The sequence below is a fragment of the Chionomys nivalis genome, chromosome 6 (genome assembly GCF_950005125.1).
Source record: "Chionomys nivalis chromosome 6, mChiNiv1.1, whole genome shotgun sequence".
NCBI lineage: Eukaryota > Metazoa > Chordata > Mammalia > Rodentia > Cricetidae > Chionomys > Chionomys nivalis.
In genome coordinates, this window is record NC_080091.1 from 743,569 (window position 1) to 766,175 (window position 22,607).

General features: G+C 40.6%; 1 protein-coding gene across 2 annotated transcripts in view; it reads right to left on the reverse strand.

Moving 5' to 3' along the window:
- Positions 1–15,403, reverse strand: part of Adgre3 (adhesion G protein-coupled receptor E3) — a 44,470-nt gene extending 29,067 nt beyond the window's left edge. For both annotated transcript variants that reach the window (XM_057772463.1, XM_057772462.1), the window contains exons 1-4: positions 15,349–15,403; positions 11,999–12,049; positions 11,132–11,254; positions 5,186–5,338 (exon numbers count right to left, since the gene is read on the reverse strand). In XM_057772463.1, the coding sequence (XP_057628446.1) occupies positions 5,186–5,338; positions 11,132–11,254; positions 11,999–12,049; positions 15,349–15,397 (376 nt within the window). In that variant the 5' untranslated portion in view covers positions 15,398–15,403. The remainder of the gene's footprint in view (positions 1–5,185; positions 5,339–11,131; positions 11,255–11,998; positions 12,050–15,348) is intronic.
- Positions 15,404–22,607: the final 7,204 nt, after the last annotated feature.

The window sequence follows — 22,607 nt, forward strand, 5'->3', positions numbered from 1 at the left end:
GAGTGCCCGTGGGAGGAATCACAGAGTGGCCATCTTCTACTTGGTATGTGGTGGCAAGCATCATTGATGACTGGAGCCCATCAAGCCATTCTAGGAAAACCCACCAATCTGCTGATGGAGTAGAAAATACATTACAATCCTCGAAATTAGCATATGTTGGGGAAGGTCATAAGAAAACTGTGGCATCCATTGCTTGGCCTTTGTTGTGTGTATAAAGACATGCAACTGAGTTGAGATTTTTTTCACAGAAAGAGCTTGGCAGATAGGAGAAAAATCACACTGATAAAGAGTACTGCATTAGTCTCATGATTTGTCAGAGAAACCAAAAAAAGGAGTGGAAATATAAAATCCAGGTATTGGCTGGCTATTCCCTAGGCCTGGCTGGATTAAAAATTAAGAGAATCTAAATTAAATATGTAGTAAAGAACTCTTCCTGGGATCCAAAACTTTGGACTCATGGAAAGAATAATGTAATGAGTGGAATATAGGAAGATAAAATTAGGAAAGACAGTACCAGGTCTGACTTCCAACAGAAAGTAAGAGAAATACACAAGTCACAGTAAGACAATACTTTTCTTAATAGCTGAGTGTGAAAAACAAAGATAATCATCTGACATGGATTAGGGAAGTCTTTTAAACAAATAAACAAAATACAAAAGACATTTTATATACTTGTCAATGAGGCTGTGGGACAGACTTGTGGATATGATCAGTCTTTGTGCTGTGAAAGCTACAAATTTATTATTAATATTTCATGTCTACCCTTAAGACAAAGAATACATAATCTTAAAGTCCAAAAAAGTGTCTAATATGCTGTCACATAAAATCTGAGGGTGACATCTCTTCCTCAGCAGGTAAGATTCCATTAATATTACTGATTAAAACACTAGAAGAAAGCCTGTCATTACTGAGGAAACTGAGCATTAGAGACGTGTCATTTGATGTCCAATTAATTGACTCTTATAAGACTGTGTTCACAAATCTCAGAAAGATGTTGCTCTAGCAGGTGATGTAGGCCTGACATGGACCTTTAAAGGCTTTGCAGAACCACATAAGCTGAAGCATATATGAGATAAAGAGGTTTTAAAGAATGTGAGTGATTTTTTATTTTTCTTCTCTCACATATTACATCCAAACCACAGCTTCCACGGTCCTGTACTTCTCCCAATCCACCTTCTTTATCTCCATTTCCCTTCAGAAAAGAGCAGGCCTCCTATTAACTGTGACTTATAAATCAGGTTCTAAAGTTGTTAAAGTAACCAAAAGACAAAGAGAGAAAAGATAAGCAGCCAGAGAGATGTGTTAGTGTCTCTGGATGAAGAATGTGGCAGGATTGGTGTCACGCTGGATGGAGTTCCTACAGAAGAAATTACCAGAAGGCCAACTGTTGGGCTAGTGAGGTTCTAGATGCCTTACAAACCCAAGTGAAAGCTCAAGGAAAGAAAGATGAAGATAGATTTGTGGTGGGGTTCTTCCCCTCAGCCTGGGGCTGTTTGATAGGTCAGGTGTAGCCAGCGGACAGAGCATGTTGAACTGAGAAGACATTGCCATCACCAGCACCAGACATAGCTGACTGGAGAGAGCTGAGCATCACAAGGCAGCTGAGTCAAGACACACCACTTCAGCAGCTGACTGATGACCAGGGACTCAGAGGTTTCTGTGTGTAACAGAGGACAACAGGGAATTATGTCTCCTTCCATGCCACTTCACTGGCATTGTCTTTTTGATAAAATAACTTATAGAAGTGATGAGATCACTTCATACTGTGCTGGTTCTTTTTTTTTTTTTTTTTGGTTTTTCGAGACAGGGTTTCTCCGTAGCTTTTGATTCCTGTCCTGGAACTAGCTCTTGTAGACCAGGCTGGCCTCGAACTCACAGAGATCCGCCTGCCTCTGCCTCCTGAGTGTTGGGATTAAAGGCATGCGCCACCACCGCCCGGCACTGTGCTGGTTCTTGCTAATGGTTCCTTTTAGTGACCCATTGATACATACTTGGAGTTAATGGTGGTGGACATCTGAGGTCCTGTGCACCGTCATTAAAATAAGTTTTATAATGTGGCACTAACCCTTGAGTATCTTACAAGTTCGTAAAGCATCTGGAAGAACAGAGCTATTGTGAGTAGGAAATGTCACCCCAGAGGACATAACGCTGAGTGAAAATCCTTGTGGCTAAGATGGGCTGACTCCCTATGAATTATTAGCTATAAAGGTACACAAAGCCCCACAAACCATAAAGGCTATTACCAGTACTTGTGGGCTACATGGCAGGACTTGATGGCAAAGCCCTATTGATAAATACATCAAAATCTTTGGCTGAAGAACATAGAAAAATAACTTTGTGCCATATTTGATGTCCCTCCCTTGTAGACTTTCTTTTTTAAAAAATATTTATTTATTATGTATACAATATTCTGTTTGTGTGTCTGCCTGCAGGCCAGAAGAGGGCATCAGATCTTATTTCAGATGGTTGTGAGACACCATGTGGTTGCTGGGAATTGAACTCAGGACCTTTGGAAGAGCAGGCAATGCTCTTAAACCGCTAAGCCATCTCTCCAGCCCCATAGACCAACTTTCAAAGTGGGGAAAAGTATAATGGGAACTGTGGCAGTGAAAATATCACCAACAATTTTAGTTGACTATGAATCCTGCACGCTATGCTACTACAAACTAGGCAAGATAAGCTCACTGGTGCAATCACGGCATGGCTGTTATGAGTATAACTGGCTGCTTGTCAGTTGCAGTTAAGGTCTCCTACACAAGCTAGAACTCACAGGTGGTACCGTTAGCCAGCGACAAGAGTCAGAGGCCCCAAGGAGACCACTGTGCTTGCTCCATTTAATGAATGAATAACATTAGCCAATTGTCTCTAAAGTGCTGGTCATTGAGGGAAACTTCTTTATTGTAGGTAGAAATACAGTACAGAGAGCCGTAACTGAGAAATAGCCACAGAGTAAATCTTCTTGCTGTGGCACAGTCATTTAATTCTCAGCCATGGAAGAAGGAAGACAACCAATATCAATGTTGCTACACTCTGTGCCTATAGAACATTGTGGACGCGCTGGCAGAAATAGGATGAGAGCTGGAGGAAGGAGTGGAGAGTTTGTGACTACTTCCTCAGAAATGAAATGTTACATTTTAGAGGAGGTAAACACCTCCAGTCTCAGGAAGCAATGGAACTTAGAAAACCTGCAAGGCCCCTCGCATGGGCCACATAGGCAGCAGTCACTTCCAGGGAGAGGAAACTCTCAAGCCACCCTAGTGCTCAAGCCTCCTGAAGGATCTGCCTAGGAACGGAGCTTTCTGGATTGGGGCTTTTAGTGCCATAACTGGCTTTTTGTGATCCCTGACCCAAAGGATAACTTCAGTAAACTTGTCCATTCTCCAGTCTACGTGGGTGATGTCATTTCTCTCTCCTGCCCTTGGTACCCTATCTTGGGCAAACAGACGTTTGCTCATTTCCACAGTGAAAGTCACACTATAAAGAATTTGTCAGTTCGGCAATTCAATCAGGAGGACCCTTTGAGTAACTGCTCAAAACTAAGCACAGTGTAAAGATCCCTGGATATATGCTAGTGAAAAGTCAAGCTTGCTAATTTACTTTATTTCCAGCCTGGAAGGAAAACCTTGGGAAAATAATTTACAAGTCTAGGCATGTTGAAGCATGCTTGAATCTCAGCTGGGGTGGTGGCAGAGGAGTCAAGTTTTCTGGAATACTGGGTTACCTATCAATATCATCCCTAGCCACAAAATCATTAAACACAAATCAAACATGAAACTCTCTTGTCAGTAACCCGTGAGTAAGTATAGTAGTGGGTCCTGCTTCCACTCAGGGTCCAGACGAAACTGTGCCTTTGAGAATCATCTTGACCGAGCACTAGAGACAGATGCAGACAGCTCAGTTAGCCCACGTCTAGACTGTAATCAGAGAAAATGTGCAAAAGCAGGTATATTTACTATTTTATTCTACTAAGTTCTGGAATAACTTGCTATTTAGCAATGTATAGGTAGCATAATAAACTTTGTTGCTATTCCTATTTATAGATGAGGCATTTTGTGCATACTGTGGTCAAAATTCAATTGCTAAAGAAAATATACCAGCACTAAGAAGGGGAAAAACATAATGTCGCAATCCTAACCAAGAAGTTGCATGCAATTGAAACTTGCCAGGGAAGGGAAAATCAGTTTTCTGTTTTCTCCAGTGGAGAGTATCACGTTCTAGTGTAAGACCCATATTTAGATATAGTTGGTCAACACAAAACAGACTACATAATTTGTGTGACAGAGACAGAGAGAAAGAGAGAGATTTGTTTCATTTCATGTTGCTTATGTCATGATATATTTTCTCTTTTCTTTTTTTTTTTTAAGGCAGGGTTTCTCTGTAGCTTTAGAGTCTGTCCTGAAACTAGCTCTTGTAGCCCAGGCTGGCCTTGAACTCACAGAGATCCGCCTGCCTCTGCCTCCCTGTGATGGGATTAAAGGTGTGTGCCACCACTGCCTGGCATGACAGAAGTTTTAGTCTTGGTTTTTGTTCTGATTTATTACTGTTTTTGTAAAGACAAATGGGGGGGGGGCATGCAGTTAGGAAAGTAGGAAAGAGAGGAAGACCTGACAGAAGTTGGGGGAAGGCAAACATAAAAATTTATTGTATGAAAAAATTTAATAAAAAACATTTTAAATTGTCCACTAAAACCAATTTGTAAGTGAAAGCACTACCTCCTTGCACAGCATCATTTAGAGCATGATATTCCATGTAAGCTGAGCAGTAAAATACATTGTGAATCTTCAGAAGCTGATTGGCCGTTAAGGCGTTGCACATGAAGGAAGGTTTGGGAGCATTAGTGTGAACTCAAGGGGTTTTCTATGCATACAGAGTGGCATGTGAAGTGCAGTTGGTATTAGTGCAAGATGAAGCTGTGGAGTTCTGAAGAAAATCAGAGATGTCCGATTTTAGAACTGGGAAAGAGACCTGTACTGGAGAAGAATTTGGAATGTTTCAATTTGGAAGTGGTTATTTGATCACACGGATTAGTTGGCATTACATTGCAAAAGATCATATACAGCAAAGAAATGATGGATGAAGGTACAAAAATAACTCTAGTATTCCAGCCAATGGAGGCATAGCTGTCACAAGCTCTACCCACCCACCTTCTTTAGCATAATGGAAAAAGATATATGTATAAACTTACCATAACACTCAGGACTATCAATATCAATAATGCCAGCTACCCAGTTGAAGATAGGATATTTTACTAGACAGCTGCATATGTAAGTACCAATTTTATTTTTACAGTACGACACATCTTTGCACACCAGTGGCTCCAACTGACACTCATCAATATCTGTAAATGAAGAAAAGTTATTTGCTTTTATTTTTATAGGATGTACAGGTTTCTCTTGCCTGTAAAGTCTCTACAGCTAGATTTCATTTGTAAATTTACCAAATAATATCCTTTGTTCTTTGTTACAATAAATCAATATGATAAAGGTGACAGTTCTCCTTGAATTAATTTATAAACAACACAATTCTTCAGAAACTGTTTTTATTATGTCTCCAAACATATAACAATAGCAATTTAAGGAAGGAATGTCTTATTTTGACTTGTGAGTAAGTGTGGGAAACAGTCCTTGACCACAAGAAGGCACAGCCACAAGTATGTACATTGCAGAAGTAACCAGGCTGCAGAGAGAAACGAATATGGTTCTAAGATGTTTTTCCCTTGGTTGCTTTTCTACTTAGTCTGTAATTTAAGTCTATGGCGTTCTATCATTCACATTCATGGCACATTGTCCTTCCTTATTTAAGACTCACTCTAAGGATCTTCACAGGCATGCCCACAGGCGTTATTCCAAATCCAGTCAAGTTGACAGTGAGGAATAATTATCACAAATATCAATAAAAACATGCATGTGTTTTGTAGAGTAACACCCCCAAATAATAATATCCAGAAGGACTATGAGGTGGGCAGCAGCAACCTTCTAGACATCGAAGTATCCTATATAATGCTTAGAATGATGTTGAGGTACTACTGAAAGAATAAACAATGAATAGTCGAATAGATTATAGTATGAGAAATACATCCTAGGGCAAGGTGATGGTGACAGCAATTTCTCTAATATAATATCACAACTCCAAAGGGAGAATTCAGTAGCTTTTTAATCCTGATTCAAGTAGTTTGTTAAATTGACTTAAAACATACAACTCAGCAACAAGGTAATAGTAGTGGTTTAAATAATAAATGATCCCTACAGATTCAAATATTTGAATAATCATCTTTGTTGGTATCATTCTTTAAGAAGACTATTGGAGGAAGAATATCAGTGTAGCCTTGTCACACTTCCTCCTAGATCCTTGTGACTCTTGTGTGTACTTGAGATGTGATACAGGATCTCTGACCGCCTCATAATATTGCTTTCCACCATTATGTACTTTGTCCCTGAAACCATAAGCCATAACAAACACTTAATTCCACATGTTACTTTTGGTTGTGTCATTTATAACAGCAACAAAACTATGACAAAAGTTGTGGGGCTAAAGACATGGACCAGTATTTAAGAGCACTGGAGACTCTTGCAGAAGACTCAAGTACAATTCCCAGACTCCAAATTGCATCTTAGAAACATCTGTAACTACAGTCCCAATGGAGTGGATCTACTGCCCTCTTCCAACTTCCATGGGCACTACATGAATATGGTACAAAGAAATACACGCTGAAAAACACCCCTATACGTAATATAAACAGTAAATGAAGCTGAAACTAGGAAGTGGAGTTGTTGTGATTGACCTGACCATTCTTTCCTTTTAAGGAAGCAGGAAAACCTGGTTGACTCTGTACGTGGAGCTTTATTAGATATTATTGAAGGATCTCAAAATGCAATGATTCGGGCAGTGATGAGGACATTAGAGTCGTGAGGCACAGGACACCTCAGAAGGAAATAAATTGTCTATTAGTACCTGGGTTAAAGGCCATTTGTGTTATGCTTCAGTGAAGAATCTGGATGTTTTCTGCCCTTGTTCTCATAATTGGCACAGAGTTGAACTTAAAAACAATTTACTAATTTACTTATGAGAGGACATTGCAAGGCAGCACAATACTGAATCCATACCTGGTTGTTACTTATTATCTCACTCACTTCTATAAGGAAAACCAGAAAGCGGGGCAGAAAAAACTTAAAGTGTGTATTATAGAGAGATAAGAACCCTAGAAAATAAAATAAAACCCTTTTAACCCAGAGACTAATAGACAACTTATTTCCTGCTGAGATCTTCTGTGCCTCAAGCCTCTAAGGTCCTCATCACTTCCTGCATTATTGACATGCCCAGTGTACACCAGAAAAGAGACTGTGAATGTTGAAGCCTAGAAGCATGAAGGTTAGAGCTCTTGCTCTGCACTGGAGCAATGAAAAGGAGCCCTGAGGACAAGATTACAACCAGCTACCGAAATGAGGGGAAAAAGAAGGCCCAAGGAGCTTCTGCTCCTACAAAGCATACTAATTAAGTTGCAACTGTGATCCATGGAGGAAGGGGTCTATCCTAAGCTGGCAGCCAAACTTGGTATTGTTGAAGTCAAGAAGAGTGCAAGAATGAGGGTGTTTTGCACTCTTTTTCTGTGGTTTCAGGGATCTCTTGGGGGCAGGCAAAGTGTGCCAGGACTTGCATTTATGAGAGAAGGCTTTGGAAGCCTACTATGCGCATTTGTAAAGGTGAAACCTGTATTGTGGTGGAGGTCTCAAGGTGTTGGCGTTAGCAGAGCTATGAGATACCTACCAAGAGCTTCGCACAAGGAGTGCAAACAGCTCAAGAAGGAAAGAGATTTATGTTCAGGCAACAAACGTGGAGGAGCAGAGTCATCTAAGTCCTCAGTAACTCATGGCCCAGATACCAGACATGGAGCTGCAGCATTTGAGGCTTACCCTGTTGTGTTTCATTTGCTTTGGTGTGATCTTTCCTCATTAAGCCCTCATTACTCCCCTTTGGGAAGGTAATGTATGCTCTGCGCCATCATCTGCATGAAGCAAATCATTTGTGTTTTACAAGGATCACAGCCAAGAGACACTTGAGTCTCAGAGTAGAATTTTAATTTTGGTTTTGAATACTGTCAAGACTGGGAGAGACTAGGGAGATATTTAAAGTTGGTCTAAATGCATTTTTCACATGAAATAGCTATGAACCTATGGTAGCCAAGGTAACAAATATAACAGTTTAAGTAAAATACTGTTCCCCATAGGCTAAGGATTTTGATCAATTTATCCCCTATTGTGAATACTGATCCTATAAGTTATATTAAATGTATAATGTGGAGCTTTGCTGGAAGAAGTACACCATTGAGAAAGGTCTCTGAAGGTTTATAGCCTTGCCCTACTTCTTGTTCATTTGTTCTTTTTCCTATTTGTGGGTGAGATGTGAATCTTCAGAATATTCTGAGATACTGTTAGGTCCAAAGGAAACTCCAAACTCCCAGACTCCAAAAGGAAATCTAGTGATTTCAACCAAGACTATAGGAGGACTTCTGGCAATTAGATAAAAGCTAGCATTCCCCGGGAACTTGTGAACTTGTTGCCATTTATCTTACCTCTGGCAAAAGGGGCGTATATATGGCTGGCTACTTGTAGTTCTTATTATCATATCAAAGCACATGCTGCCTTCTAGGCTCCCTAAGTATCACAAAAACCTGTTACACATTTCAAAGTTCATGCCAGCATCCTTCTCACCTCCAGTACCCTAAGTCCCCTCCAGCTTATAGGTCACCGCAGCAGCTACTCATTCTCCTTACAGCCCTGCCTCTCTCTCTTTTTCGCTCTGACTTCTCTATGTTTTCTTGATTCTCCTCCTTCTGTTATTCCCCCCTCTCCAGGACATAGCCCCTGCCATGTTGAGTCTCCTGGCCATGTTAAGTCTACATTCTCTTTATGATCTCAAATCTTCTAGATGATTGGCTATTTTCTCACATCTACAATAAAACTTCCCTCTTAACCATAAAATGAAGCAGTCATGTTGTCTGCTTATGCAGAGTCCTGATGTCTATCCCCGTCATTGTAGACTCCTTTCCTGGAACCATAAACCAAAGCAAACTATTTCTTCCATAAGTTACTTAGTCATGGTATTTATCCGATTAACAAACTATACTTAATAGAAGAATAAAATTAGAATAAGTGAGCTCATTATTAGAAATTGGTAAGGGTGAGATTGAAAGAGAATACTCCTTCCTGACACAACACTCATACTTTCCAATATATAGGTGAGAAGGGAGAGAGGCATCAATATAAAGAATACATTATATATCAAAGAATTCTCTTTCTAGCAGGGATATACTTAAGAAAATAGTGTGGTAGCCTAGAAAAGCTTAAGGAATTCACTGAGAAAGTATATGTTGTATAAATGACCTACAAACAATCAGAACTGATGCTTAGGAAAAGAAGTGTGAACTTCCGTCTTTGCTAAGTTTACCAGTCTGCTTATACCTTTAGGAGCACTATGGGCTTTTTTCTTTATAAACTAACTCTCTTGCTCATACTGTCCATATGTCGCTGCTCCAATTCACTGTTCCAGGACATAAGAGCCTAGGAATCCCAGCAGGTTTCGCCAGGATTTTGATTTCTTCCCATAAAACAGGACCAGTCCTTCTTCATGTTCATTTTCATTGCTGGCAGATCAGAGTTACCTTTAACAGAGGGACTGTATAGTGATCAGTTTGAATTGTCAAACTGATGCATTTAGTACTAGAGTTGCAACTATGAGTTTTTTTTTTATTTTTTTTTAAAGATTTATTTATTATGTATACAACATTCTGCCTCTATGTATGCCCGCACGCCAGAAGAGGGCGCTAGATCTCATTACAGATGGTTGTGAGCCATCATGTGGTTGCTGGGAATTGAACTCATAACCTCTGGAAGAACAGACAGTGCTCTTAACCACTGAGCCATCTCTCCAGCTCCGCAACTATGAGTTTTGTCAACATGACAGAAGGTAGTAGAACAGCCTGGGAAGGGCGTCTTAATGAGAGAAATATTGTGGATTCTGTTGGCCTGTGGGCATGCTTGTAAGGGATGCCTTCTATTGAGTTAACTGAGATGGTAAGACTTCCCACCCTGTATGTGAACAGAGCTCTTTCTTGATCTGGGCACAAGACTGAGAGAAAAGGAGATAGCTGCTTCATATCTGACATGTACCCATTCATCCTGCCGCTATTTGTGACTGTGGTTGTGAATAATTGTTTAACATTTCTCCCCCTTTATTTTTCTAAAGTGATGGACTATAATCTGGTATATAGAGCTAAGATAAGAAAAATGAAACTAATAAAGACGACTACAGACCAAAGATTCCTTGATCCAAAGAGACACATGAGGGCTGTGTATCCAAAGACTATAATGTGAGTATACTTTTTTAAGACCTTTCTTTTGTCAATGACTCTTTCAAATGTCTCGAAATCTACATGACATATCAGTGTTTGATCAAGGAGAATAAGAATTTTCAATAACTATTAACTAAAACTTTATGTTCTTTAGGTTTTTATCAATGTGGAACAATAAAGGGTTTTTTTTGTGAAAGAGGTACCTCAATTGAAAAAAAAATGCTTCCATAGATTTTTCTATTGCTGTGAAGAGAAATTATGACAAAGGCAACTTAAAAAAAGAAGCAGTTGATTGGGGACTTATCATGGCATGAAGTGTGGCAGCAGATCAGCACACATGGTGCCAGAACAGGAGCAGGGAGATTATAGCTCATTTATCTACAGGCAGGAGGCACAGAGAGGACTAACTGGGAGTATCATGAGCTTTAAAACCCCAAAGCCCACCCCTACTGTGACACCTCCTTCAACAAGCCACACCTCCTAATCCTTCTCAAACTGTTCCACCAACGGGAAACCAAGCAGGTAGATATATGAGCCTATGGAGATAATACTCATTCAAATCACCATATTGAGTAAACCATGAAGAACAATGCAGTAAGCAGCACTCCTCCATGGTTTCTGCTTTAATATCTATGTCCAGTTTCTTGCCTTGAGTTCCTGTCCTGATTAGCCTCTGTATCAGAATGTTACCTAAAAGTGTAGGCTGAAAGAAACCCTTTCTTCCCCAGGTAACCTGAGTGTTAATCACAAAAACAGAAAGCAAATGAAGACAGGCTTCTTTACCTTCACATCTCACATGGGGCTCAATTATCTTTCTGTTATCAGGTTCTGACCAGAATCCATCTTTACAAATACAGTGGGAGCTGTTGTAGCAGTTGGCATTTTCATTGCATTGAGGGCAGGATGCTGCAGGGAACACAGAGTACATGTATGAATTGCCTTGTGTCCTTAGGGAGACCTCTTTTGTATCCGTTCCACTTATAATGCTCACAATGCCTTCCCATATACATATTTTTACATAAATTTCTATTTTCCAAACTGTCATATTTCAATAAGGAGAACTTATGTTTCCTTTCCTGGGAGCTTTCTTTAGTCACCGTGTCTTCATTGACCAGCAGAGGACAAGCTGATAATGCCTTCCCATTAGGATTAGCTCCTTACATCGATGACTGACAGGAATGAGTCTACAAAATACTTGTCTTCAAGAGCTGTAGAGATGCTTCGGTTGCTAATTTAAATCAGATTTCAAGTAATATTTATGTGTAAGTATGATGGCCTGAGTTCAAAACATGTTTCACAATGCCAGCAATGAAAAAGTTTAGGTAAAAAAATGTAAGCTAGCATCTTTCAGTTCTGTGACTTTGAGTCAGCTCCTCCTCTAGAGAACTAATTATCATGTGTGGATTTCATCTTCATAATTATGGCATATTATCATAGTAATATCATGAACATCAAATACAATAACATGTGTGATTTCTCAACTAAGTGATGGAAACAAATTGTGAAGATGGAGATATTAGAAGTATGGCAATGGTGCTTAAAATAAAATCATAAAATGTTTCACTCTTAAAAGTGACCCATTCACTTCTAGGAAATAAGATTCCATACCCCCTTATCTTTTCCCCAGGCTTTATCCATGAATAGACTCACCTGAAATATTCTGCAGTTGTAAGACTGACCAGACCAGCAGGATACCAAGAGCTGAAAAAGAAAGAAGAGGAAATAATCTAATTGGGTTCCTTTGGAGCTCTGGCTCTGCTTGGGAGTGCTATGGACTTTACTAGTCCCGTAGAGAAGACTATACTTAGGTACAGCAGCTCACTAGAGTAGTCATAGTGAATTGTGATGAGCATGGGAATACTGAAGGAGAAAAGTACTTCCTGTTGCAGCTGTGAACCCACCAGCAGACTCGGGTGTTCCTTCAAACCTTGCACACAGATAACATACTCACAATCTTTGTTCTATAATTATGGGGTCTCTCTTTCCAGCACAAGCCTCTACACCCACGTTTTGTATGAGTCTAAATCTAATTGCCATATGAAGAAAAGCACAATGCAAAAAGAATTTATATGTTTGGTGACTTTTCTGTTTGAGTCTGTTTTTATTAATCTCAGGAAGAGAAGTATACCGTCTGATTTTTGTCGACTCAACGCAAACTGACATAGCTTGGAATCTTTATTGAAGTACTATTCCATCCGTAGACAAAACCTGGGTATTTTCTTGATTAGTAATTGATGTGGAAGGGTCCAGGACACTGTGGGCAGTGTCACCCCTGGGAGGGTGGTCCAGGGTTGTAAAGAAAGCCAGCTGACCAAGCCATGGGAACAAGGCAATAAGCAACATTCCTCTTTGATCTCTTCATCACTTCATTATTTGTGTTCTTGCCTTCTTTATAAGACTTACAATTGTAAGCTAACATAAATCCTCTCTTCCCCAGGTTGTTTATTTTTATGACAGAATCAGAAAGCAAACTAGGACAAGAATCTAATAAAAATCCAAAGAAATGACTACCTAAGTCTACCTTGGTGATCCAGTTAGTTTAGCTGAAATTCCTTCCAGGAACATGTTGAGGCCTTACTTACAGGCACATAGTCAACTGAGGGACAGGTGTGCTGCCAAAGAGTTTCTTTCCCAGGGCAGCATCCACTACTGTTCATTTTCATCTTGGAAAACAGGTAACAAATAAGCTCATCAAACCTATCTCTATGAGGAATGTTAGTGATCTAATGTTGTGGAAGTATTCTATGAGCATCCACATGGGCTCTGATTCAAATGTTCCCGATGTGTGTCATGAAGAGTACAGAGTTGCACAAGAAGGTGAAGTTGATTTCAATGCTATATTTTACATCATCAAAGAGCATTGAGATGTTAGCGTTCTACCATGTGTGATTAGAAAAACAGAGTGGTATACAGATAATTTAAAATGCTCTACATTTTGTATGTATTGAGTCTCTAGTTTGTTTCAGAAATGTGGTGCATCTTCACTCCCATTGAACATGTTCTTTGTGCTCATGTGATGCACATGGTGGATGGGGATAGTGTGCACAGGAGACATGTAATGTGCACTGATGTTGCTGTTCTCAGGGAGATGAATGAAAACTAAGAAAGCATAAACCATGTGTGTTGGACCTCACACCTTCTAACTGATACAAGAACCCTCACACACCATTTCACAGATGTCATACGAGCTAAGTCTCCTCCCTCCTGGGACCAGACATTTCCAGATGACAGACCCCCAAGTAGAGAATGACTAAAGCCAGAAACATTCCATTGTGCACTAAAGAAGCCCGAGCTATTCCATATGCCCCTTATACAGGAGTGTACTCAGGACCTCTCCTTCACCCACACAAGCAAAAACTAAGCCTGCAAGTCTAACTGAAGTGTCCTGCTCCTGGAACTATTCCCCTGGGCACAACATTTTCTTCTCCCCACTCTCACATTGGATACCTTTCATTCATTAATTCTGTATGCTGTGAAGTAGGTGAAACCCCTATTTCACATTTCCACTCATCTGGATCCCTAACAAACCCTTTGCCTAAAGGCTGCTCTTTCTCTCTTTCTCTCAAACCCCATTTCTCCTCTCTCCCAAAGTCCAATCAAGTTGGACCCTGAAAATCAAAGGGCAGCAGCACATTGGGACTGAACAGCCATAGTTTGTAGTGTCTGATTTTGTTGACATGTTTTTGAACAGACATTTGTACTGTTCAAGAAAGCAAATGTTAGTGTTAAAAGGAAAGTTATAGTTAAGAATGTGATGTTGTAAACTTTGAAGAAGACAAATAAGAGGGATTGCAGCTAAGTATGAGATAAGCGAGGTGGCCAGATAAGAGGAAGTAGAGTGCTCTGGGAAACAAAAAACCAGCCCTGCAGGACCCAAATGACTCTGGTGGAATCCCCCTGATTCACTTCCCTTTCTGAGGAACATAAGCAAGACTCTGTGGCCATCTAATCTATACTTGCATCTAATTGCAGCAGACTAAATTCTGGATAAGGACAGCTTCTAAAATGTCTCCAGCTATTCTAAGAAGAATACCACTGCAGCCAACCTCACAGAGAAGGAGCTAAGCCTTGGGTAAACAAGAGAACCCACAACTACTCTTGGCGCCTCTGATGAGAGGTAGCCACCCATGTTCAGTCAAGACAACAGTCCATTGAAACTACAAGCCAATCACATAAGTATGAAAATAAATAGAGGACAGATTAATTGATGGGTAGTTTAATTGACAAAGAGCCGTGCCAAGATTGAGAGTTAGATGATTGAGCAAAACCCAATGAATGATATGATGGCTGATCATGGTTATCAAATAGAGAAAGGGAACCTGAATTGAAGAATTTTCTATATTACATTGACCTGAGGACATGAATGTAAGGAATTTTTGATTGGTAATCTGTACTGTATGGCAAGTAGGATATACATATTCATCTTCAGGTGAAGCGTGCCTCCATCATCATAGGGTGTTTAATGATGATTTTAATATTCACACACACCTTCCTATCTGTTATGACCTTTCCTATAAGACATAAAAATCAAAAGTGGGGCAATTACAGAGAAGGAAGAGTGCCAAATTGAGTAGACAAGGGAGATACAAACAAAATACAAAACTATTTGGTATACTGTGATGTACAATTAATCATTTTTATCTCATTTTTATGTCAGGTCCAAAAACATTTTGCACAGTTTTGGACACTGAATGTTTATGATGATGATGAAAGTTTTATGGATTTATATTTTCACTTAAATCTGTGAGCTTATCTGACAGCTTACTTTTCTATTTAAAATGTCAGCTTTTGCTGAAAGTTTAAGTGTGTTCACTGTGGTTTCATTTTCTTGGGTACTTATAGGCAATGCAAGAGGAATCTCAAACCAAACACTGCAGAACAGAGATTAAATAGCACACGCACATAACACTGTTGAGGGAAAAATTGACAATTATGGGTAAGTTAGAAATGATACAAGTAAGCAAAGCCACAAGGAGATGAGAGAATCCTTTTCTACTTACCTGTGGCATGCAGCTGGCAGCTGATTCCCATATCTCCAGTCGCCACCATCAAAGACCTGAGCATCTGTTCAACAGGGCTGGGTGAGAATTCCTAGAACGAATGAATGAATCTATAAACAGTAATCTCTTGTTGATCAGAAAAACTTAGAAGATAAAACTGTCAATGCACTCATTGACTTTTGCCTCTTTTCATCAGCCTATCTTGAGGAAAACACCGGTAAAAGATGGCCGGAGTAGCACTGACTGGGGCACAAATGCTTACTCCAAGAATCAAAATTTCATGTAGCTCAGTTCTGTTGAGGTTTAAAACCCAGTTCACACAGTGATGACTCCAAAGTAAGGCTGTTCTTACACTAACTGTTGCTATTGCTTTTCAGGTTTTCACAAAAATTACATTGATTTTGTGGTGGGCAATATTACATTTACAGATGACACTGTGTAGTGAAATAATGTAAAATACAGAGTATTTATTGCTTCACAGGTGCATTGGTTTCTATGATTTCACTTAAGGCCTAGTTATGTAGCTGGGAATGTCCTATGCATAGGGTTTCTCTGTGTGGCTTTGGAACTTGTCCTGGAAATCCCTTTGTAGATCAGGCTGGCCTCAAACTCACAGAGATCCTCCTGCCTCTGACTTCCAAGTGGCTGGGATTAAAGGTGTGCACCACCATTGCCTGGCTCAAGATTTTATTTTTTAATTATGAATTTTACATTTTCTTTATTTGAAAAAGTGTACAGTCTTGGCCTGAGAACATGGCACTCTGTTAAAGAGTGCTTTATGTGCAAGCAAAAGGAGCTAAGTTGGAATTCCTAACATCTGTGTAAAATATGGGGACAGCTACACATGCCTGTAACTCCAGCAGTAGAAGGTGAAGAAAGTTGGATCTTTTTGATGAGTAACCCTAGACAAAATGTCAAGTTCCCACTTTCTATAGTAATTCTGTCACAAAGGAATTAAGAGGAGAGTGAGTGAAGTCAGCTGACACTCTTCTGGTTTCTGTGTGGGCATGCATAACTATACACATTTACGCACTCAAAAGCCTGTAACACATATGTGTACACACACACACACACACACACACACACACACACACACACTGGTACACAGACCCAAGGGCAAGAAAGGAATAAAATCAAATAATAGACAACAAAGGCCCATAAACTTCATCAGTAGTGCACTCTTTTTGAAATTTGGGGAGTTCTTTGCAGTTCATGGCTGCTAAGTGAAGAAGAGTCACTTTTCTTCAGGAATGTTGCCCTGGCAGATTGCCTATGCTTCAGTATATAACTTTATATACAAGGACATTTATGTATAATTGATTCTAGGCTCTGTGAGTTATTAAACACAGAAGAATAGGATATAAAATTGGAGGAGTACATGAGAGGGAACATCTAGAAGGGGTGATTGGAAGGTGGATGTGATCAAGACATTTTGTGTGTACATGTATAAACTCTGAAAGAATAAATCCAAAATTAAAAAGCATGCTCTCTTCAAAAAGGAGTTACAAATATTTACATTCATTTTACTTTCATGTGGTAATTCATTAAGATTCTTTATATTGTGGTTTATTTGACTATTCTAAAGAATGTATTAATATGTATCTGTGATTAAAAGATGCCTTGTGTTTTTGGTGATATATACTTTCTTTCTGGTGATATTACTAATTTGCTTCAAATACCTCTGTAGCGGTGTGTTTTCTAAAGCAACAAGAAATAAAGAGGAAACAAAATTGTACAGGACTTATTCACTTTTAAAGTTATCTTCGAGAGACATTATACTATTATCTTTACACATACATATATTTGAAATTTTACAGGATAAAAAATGGTGTGGGAGGGTATAGATGAGAGAACAAATTCATACCGGTAAGTTAGTATTTAATAATCTATAAATACCAAGGGGCAGAAGTTTGCATGCTGACATATATATGAAGCAGAGAGAATGATCAGGAAATGTCAACATGGTATACAAAATCAGAAACTGTTAGATGGATCAAAGATATTATGAGTGGTTTGGTATAAAGGAAGCTAAGGCAAATTGTATTTTAGAGGATTGCTTCATTAGAATTATAGTCATAATGCACAGCATGGCCTGGGTCCTAAAGAGAGTCAGGCTTCTCGGTTATGAATGACAAAGGGATTTTTTTGTTCTTACATGATTTGCGGGCTGGAGGATGTGGAAGGAGAGGAATCACATATATATATATATATATATATATATATATATATATATATATATATGAGCTAGTCAATATACCAGGAGTAACCAAGTAAGTAGGCCAATATGAAAATTAATTTCTGGTTTGAGATTGTTTGGGGTCTGGCAAATGTGGTAGTGCTTCCTTTAGAGCTCCAAGGGCTGGGTAATAAGGAGAATGCAAGGATCAGCATTTATTTAGCAACTGCATAGAAAGAGCTGCTGAAGGAAATGGCCTGCTTTCTATGGGAAATCAAGCAGCTAGAAGATCTGTAACACAACAGAAATATACACACATGCATTCATGTTTATGTAAGAGAAAATTTATCACATAAATTTCACAAATAAATTGTCATCATGTGCACAGTTACATGTATGTGTGCATTGTATATGGACACAAAGTTATCCACGGAAAATAATGCAAAACTCTCAAATACAGGATGATGTGAATTACTGACATAGAAAGCTTGTGTTTTCCTGTGGCATTGGGCAGTGATTGATCACTCTAAAATACTAAGAAGTACTGTTAAATGATATCAGAATAGTTGTTTTCTGTCAAGTTATTGTTTGATTTTATAGTTAACGTCATTTCAATGTTCAATGCTTTCTGTGAGTGAGTATTATAGACAGCAGACAGATTTTACTCCATATCTGGAAACCTTGTGAGGGAGATTCCCCTTTGTTGGCGAATGGTTAGGTTGTCCTCAATTCTCAGACAATTCACAATCACTCTGAGTGTGCTCTGTCAGCTCACTGGGCCCAAACTGTGGTAGTTTGAATGTGATTGGACCCCATAATCTCATAGACAGTGGCAATATTAGAAGGTGGTAGCTTTGGTGGATTGGGTATGGCCTTGTTGGAGGAAGTGTGCCACTACGGGGTGAGCTTTGAGTTTTCCTACGCTCAGGATACTTCCCAGTGTCTCAGTTGGCTTCCTGTTGCCTGCAAGATGTAGCACTCCCAGCTCTAGCACCACATCTGTCCGCACACTGCCGTGACCCTTACATGATGATAACGGACCAAGCCTCTGAAACTGTAAGTGAGCCACCTCAAATAAATTTTACTTTATAAGAGTTGCCATGCTCGTGGTATTTTTTCATAGCAACAGAAACACTATGACACATGCCACTGAGGATGATGGTATGCTCCAGTCCTGACAGTTTCATCTTTGAGAAGTGTTCAATTTGGACAAAAAGCTATCATAGCTGTGCTTTCAATATATAAAGTACACGGCAAGCAGGAGTAAAATAGCGTGAAAAATACTTGAGACGAGGTCAGACATCAATAGAAATGGGCAAGGGAAGCTTCTCCTGGGTGATGCTGGCCAGTTTCACCACAGCCATCTTTATATAACAAGGCAAACAGTAATTAAATCTTTTGCTTAGACACTGCCTGGGAATGCTTCATCTGCCAGACATACTCAATATATGTTTTCTTCTTTCAAAGACATGGTGCTTTTACTCTTGGGTTGTTTTGATTGCTATTTCCCCTTTTCACAGGATAGGGAGTCCATTTCATTCTTGGACAAGGGCCTTAGAGGGCACTGTAAGGCAAACATGCTTGGGTCTAAAGTCAGGATTATGTATGGCAAGGACATCTCTACAGCCACCTTCTTAGTGATCACAGTACAATATACTATATAATATTTATTATAGGAAATGATACCTAATCCTTGATGAGCAATAGATAACACTGAAAATATTTCCTCAAGGCTAAAGTGAGAAAATACCCCAGTAGTCCTGCAGAAAACCTGTGATTGCTTCAAGTACAGAGCTTTTGTTGCATCAAAAGTCTGTGTCATGATTTGTACAGACACCATTGTCACACTGTTCCTTTGGCAATGAACTGAGTTCTTCAATTAACTTTCTGAGCCAGATTGGTGACATCTCCTGGATCACCTGCTGGTATTGCAAAATTAAACCCATCAAATGCTTTTATAACTTGTCTTCCTGCCTACATAAGTGTTTTTCTGTGTACATGAATGTGCACTTACGTGCATGTATGTGCATGTGGGTGTACATGTGTGTACTATTAACTTTGGCTTTCCCCTGGTTGACTACTTTTACTCTTTACCATTGTCGGAATTTGGTGAAGTGGCAATGACAGAAGAGAGGGCAGAGGCAGCAACTATGGCAATGAAAGGACCACTGAAGGAAATTAGAGAAAGAAAGCAGAGGCAGCAAAGATGATGAAAGCCATGAGAGATAAAGACGTGGCTGCAGTTCCTAGCCACTAGATGAGCCTCAGAGACTTGCCAATTCTGGGTGTCTGGAGAGCCTAAAGCAGAGGGCGTCTGCACCATAACATCAACAGATCAGCAGGTGCTGTGTGACTCACAGATGCTGTCCACTTTTGTCTATTGTAGCTCATGAGTGTTGGAAGCAGTGGGCTGCTATTAGTGACATTGTCTTCAAGCCACTGGTGGGGGTTAAAGTTCAGAACACTAGTCTCCCATCTGAGTGCCAGGGTCATAGTCCACTGCATTTTCAACCCTGGAGCAACGTAGAAATATCTCACAGAGCCTGGTGCTATCAGCCTTCATATCTCTCGGTCCAGTGATCAGACCTGAAGTGTTCCACAGCTCTAGACTACAAACACTGGAAGAGTTTCTCTTGTCTACTTGTGATTTCTGTGTGGATAGGGCAAAAGACTCTAGAATACCATAAATAATATCATGAAGTCATCCGAGAAACAATCTCTCCTATGTCCTCATGCAATGTGTCAGGAAACACATCGTGAGTCTGTATTTTCATAAAATATTCCTGGAAATTATCTATAAAACTTACAGATTCAACTGCTTTTGCAGATATGTGGCTGGGAATCTGATGGAACTGAAACTTCCATGGCACGAGTTGTTTTACATTCTAACCAAATGCAGCCTCTAATTTAAAAACCCATTTCTGGAGAAGAAAATATAGGAGGTGCTTAACGTCAGATAAATGAGTCATTGAAGCAACGGGCTGCAATATTGAGACAATCACTTAGAATCGAGAAGAGAATCACCTGGAGGAAAGTGACAGTGGGTGTCCGGTATATAAAATACAACATCAGATACTGCCTCTCTCTTCTTGTCCCACCCAGCTTGCATCCAGAACCCTTCTTCCTTCTGCCCCCTTTCCTCTTTGGGCACATAACACCATCCAGCTCAGTCTGTCTGGCGCTGGGGGCAAATCCTCAGGGCAAGTAGGCAGGCGAGACCTCCTTTGTTTCACTGGCCTGCCTGCACCAACCAAGGTAGGCGGTTTGTTTATGAACTACCCAACCTGCACGGAGATCTGATCTCGGCACCAGGAGAGACAGCAGTGGGGTGAGTTTGTGACCAGCGGCGGCGGAAGCAGCCCTGGACAGGGAACTATGAAGTTCCTCATCCCCCTCCCTATACTCCCCGGGCTCCCTGCAGGGGCTCTACACCCCGCATACTGCCTCTCTCTTCTTGTCCCACCCAGCTTGCATCCAGAACCCTTCTTCCTTCTGCCCCCTTTCCTCTTTGGGCACATAACACCATCCAGCTCAGTCTGTCTAGCACTGGGGGCAAATCCTCAGGGCAAGTAGGCAGGCGAGACTTCCTTTGTTTCACTGGTCTGCCTGCACCAACCAAGGTAGGCGGTTTATTTACGAACTACCCAACCTGCAAGGAGATCTGATCTCGGCACCAGGAGAGACAGCAGTGGGGTGAGTTTGTGACCAGCGGCGGCGGAAGCAGCCCTGGACAGGGAACTCTGAAGTTCCTCATCCCCCACCCTATACTCCCCGGGCTCCCTGCAGGGGCTCTACCCCCCCATACTGCCTCTCTCTTCTTGTCCTACCCAGCTTGCATCCAGAACCCTTCTTCCTTCTGTCCCCTTTCCTCTTTGGGCACATAACACCATCCAGCTCAGTCTGTCTGGCGCTGGGGGCAAATCCTCAGGGCAAGTAGGCAGGCGAGACTTCCTTTGTTTCACTGGCCTGCCTGCACCAACTAAGGTAGGCGGTTTGTTTACGAACTACCCAACCTGCACGGAGATCTGATCTCGGCACCAGGAGAGACAGCAGTGGGGTGAGTTTGTGACCAGCGGCGGCGGAAGCAGCCCTGGACAGGGAACTATGAAGTTCCTCATCCCCCTCCCTATACTCCCTGGGCTCCCTGCAGGGGCTCTACACCCCGCATACGGCCTCTCTCTTCTTGTCCTACCCAGCTTGCATCCAGAACCCTTCTTCCTTCTGCCCCCTTTCCTCTCTGGGCACATAACACCATCCAGCTCAGTCTGTCTGGCGCTGGGGGCAAATCCTCAGGGCAAGTAGGCAGAGGAGACTTCCTTTGTTTCACTGGCCTGCCTGCAACAAGCAAGGAGAGACATCACTGGAGCACCAGGAGAGCTATCACTGCAGAGAGCCATCACTGGGAAGGTACATCAGTAGGCAAGGAGACCTGATCCGGTAAAAGAAGATCCACAGGGGAGCATTCGGAGAAAGAGATGGGCAGGCACCAATGCAAGAATTCACCTAACAATCTGAAAAACTATATGAAACCACCAGAACCCAGCGACCTCCCAACAGGTGGACATGAACACCTTAATCATGAAGAGGTAGATAAAATTGACTTTATGAAAGTGATTGATGCCCTTAAACAACATGTTAAAAATGCCCTTATAGAAATGGATGAGAAGTATAACAGAAAGTTTGAAGAATTGAGTAAATCAGTGAATGATACCCTAGGAAACCAAGGAAAAACAATCAAACAGATAATGGAAACAGTTCAAGACTTAAAAACTGAAATGGAGGCAAAGAAGAAAACACAAACAGAAGGCCAGCTGGACAGGGAAAATCTAGGTAAATGAATAGAGACTACAGAAGCAAGCATAACCAACAGAATACAAGAGATAGAAGAAAGAATCTCAGATTCTGAAGATACCATAGAGAAAATAAACACGCTGATCAAAGAAAACAGCAAGGCCAACAAATTCTCATCACAAAACATTCAGGAAATATGGGACACAATAAAAAGACCAAACCTAAGAATAATAGGAATAGAAGAAGGAGAAGAAGCGCAGCTCAACGGTCCAGAAAATATATTTAATAAAAT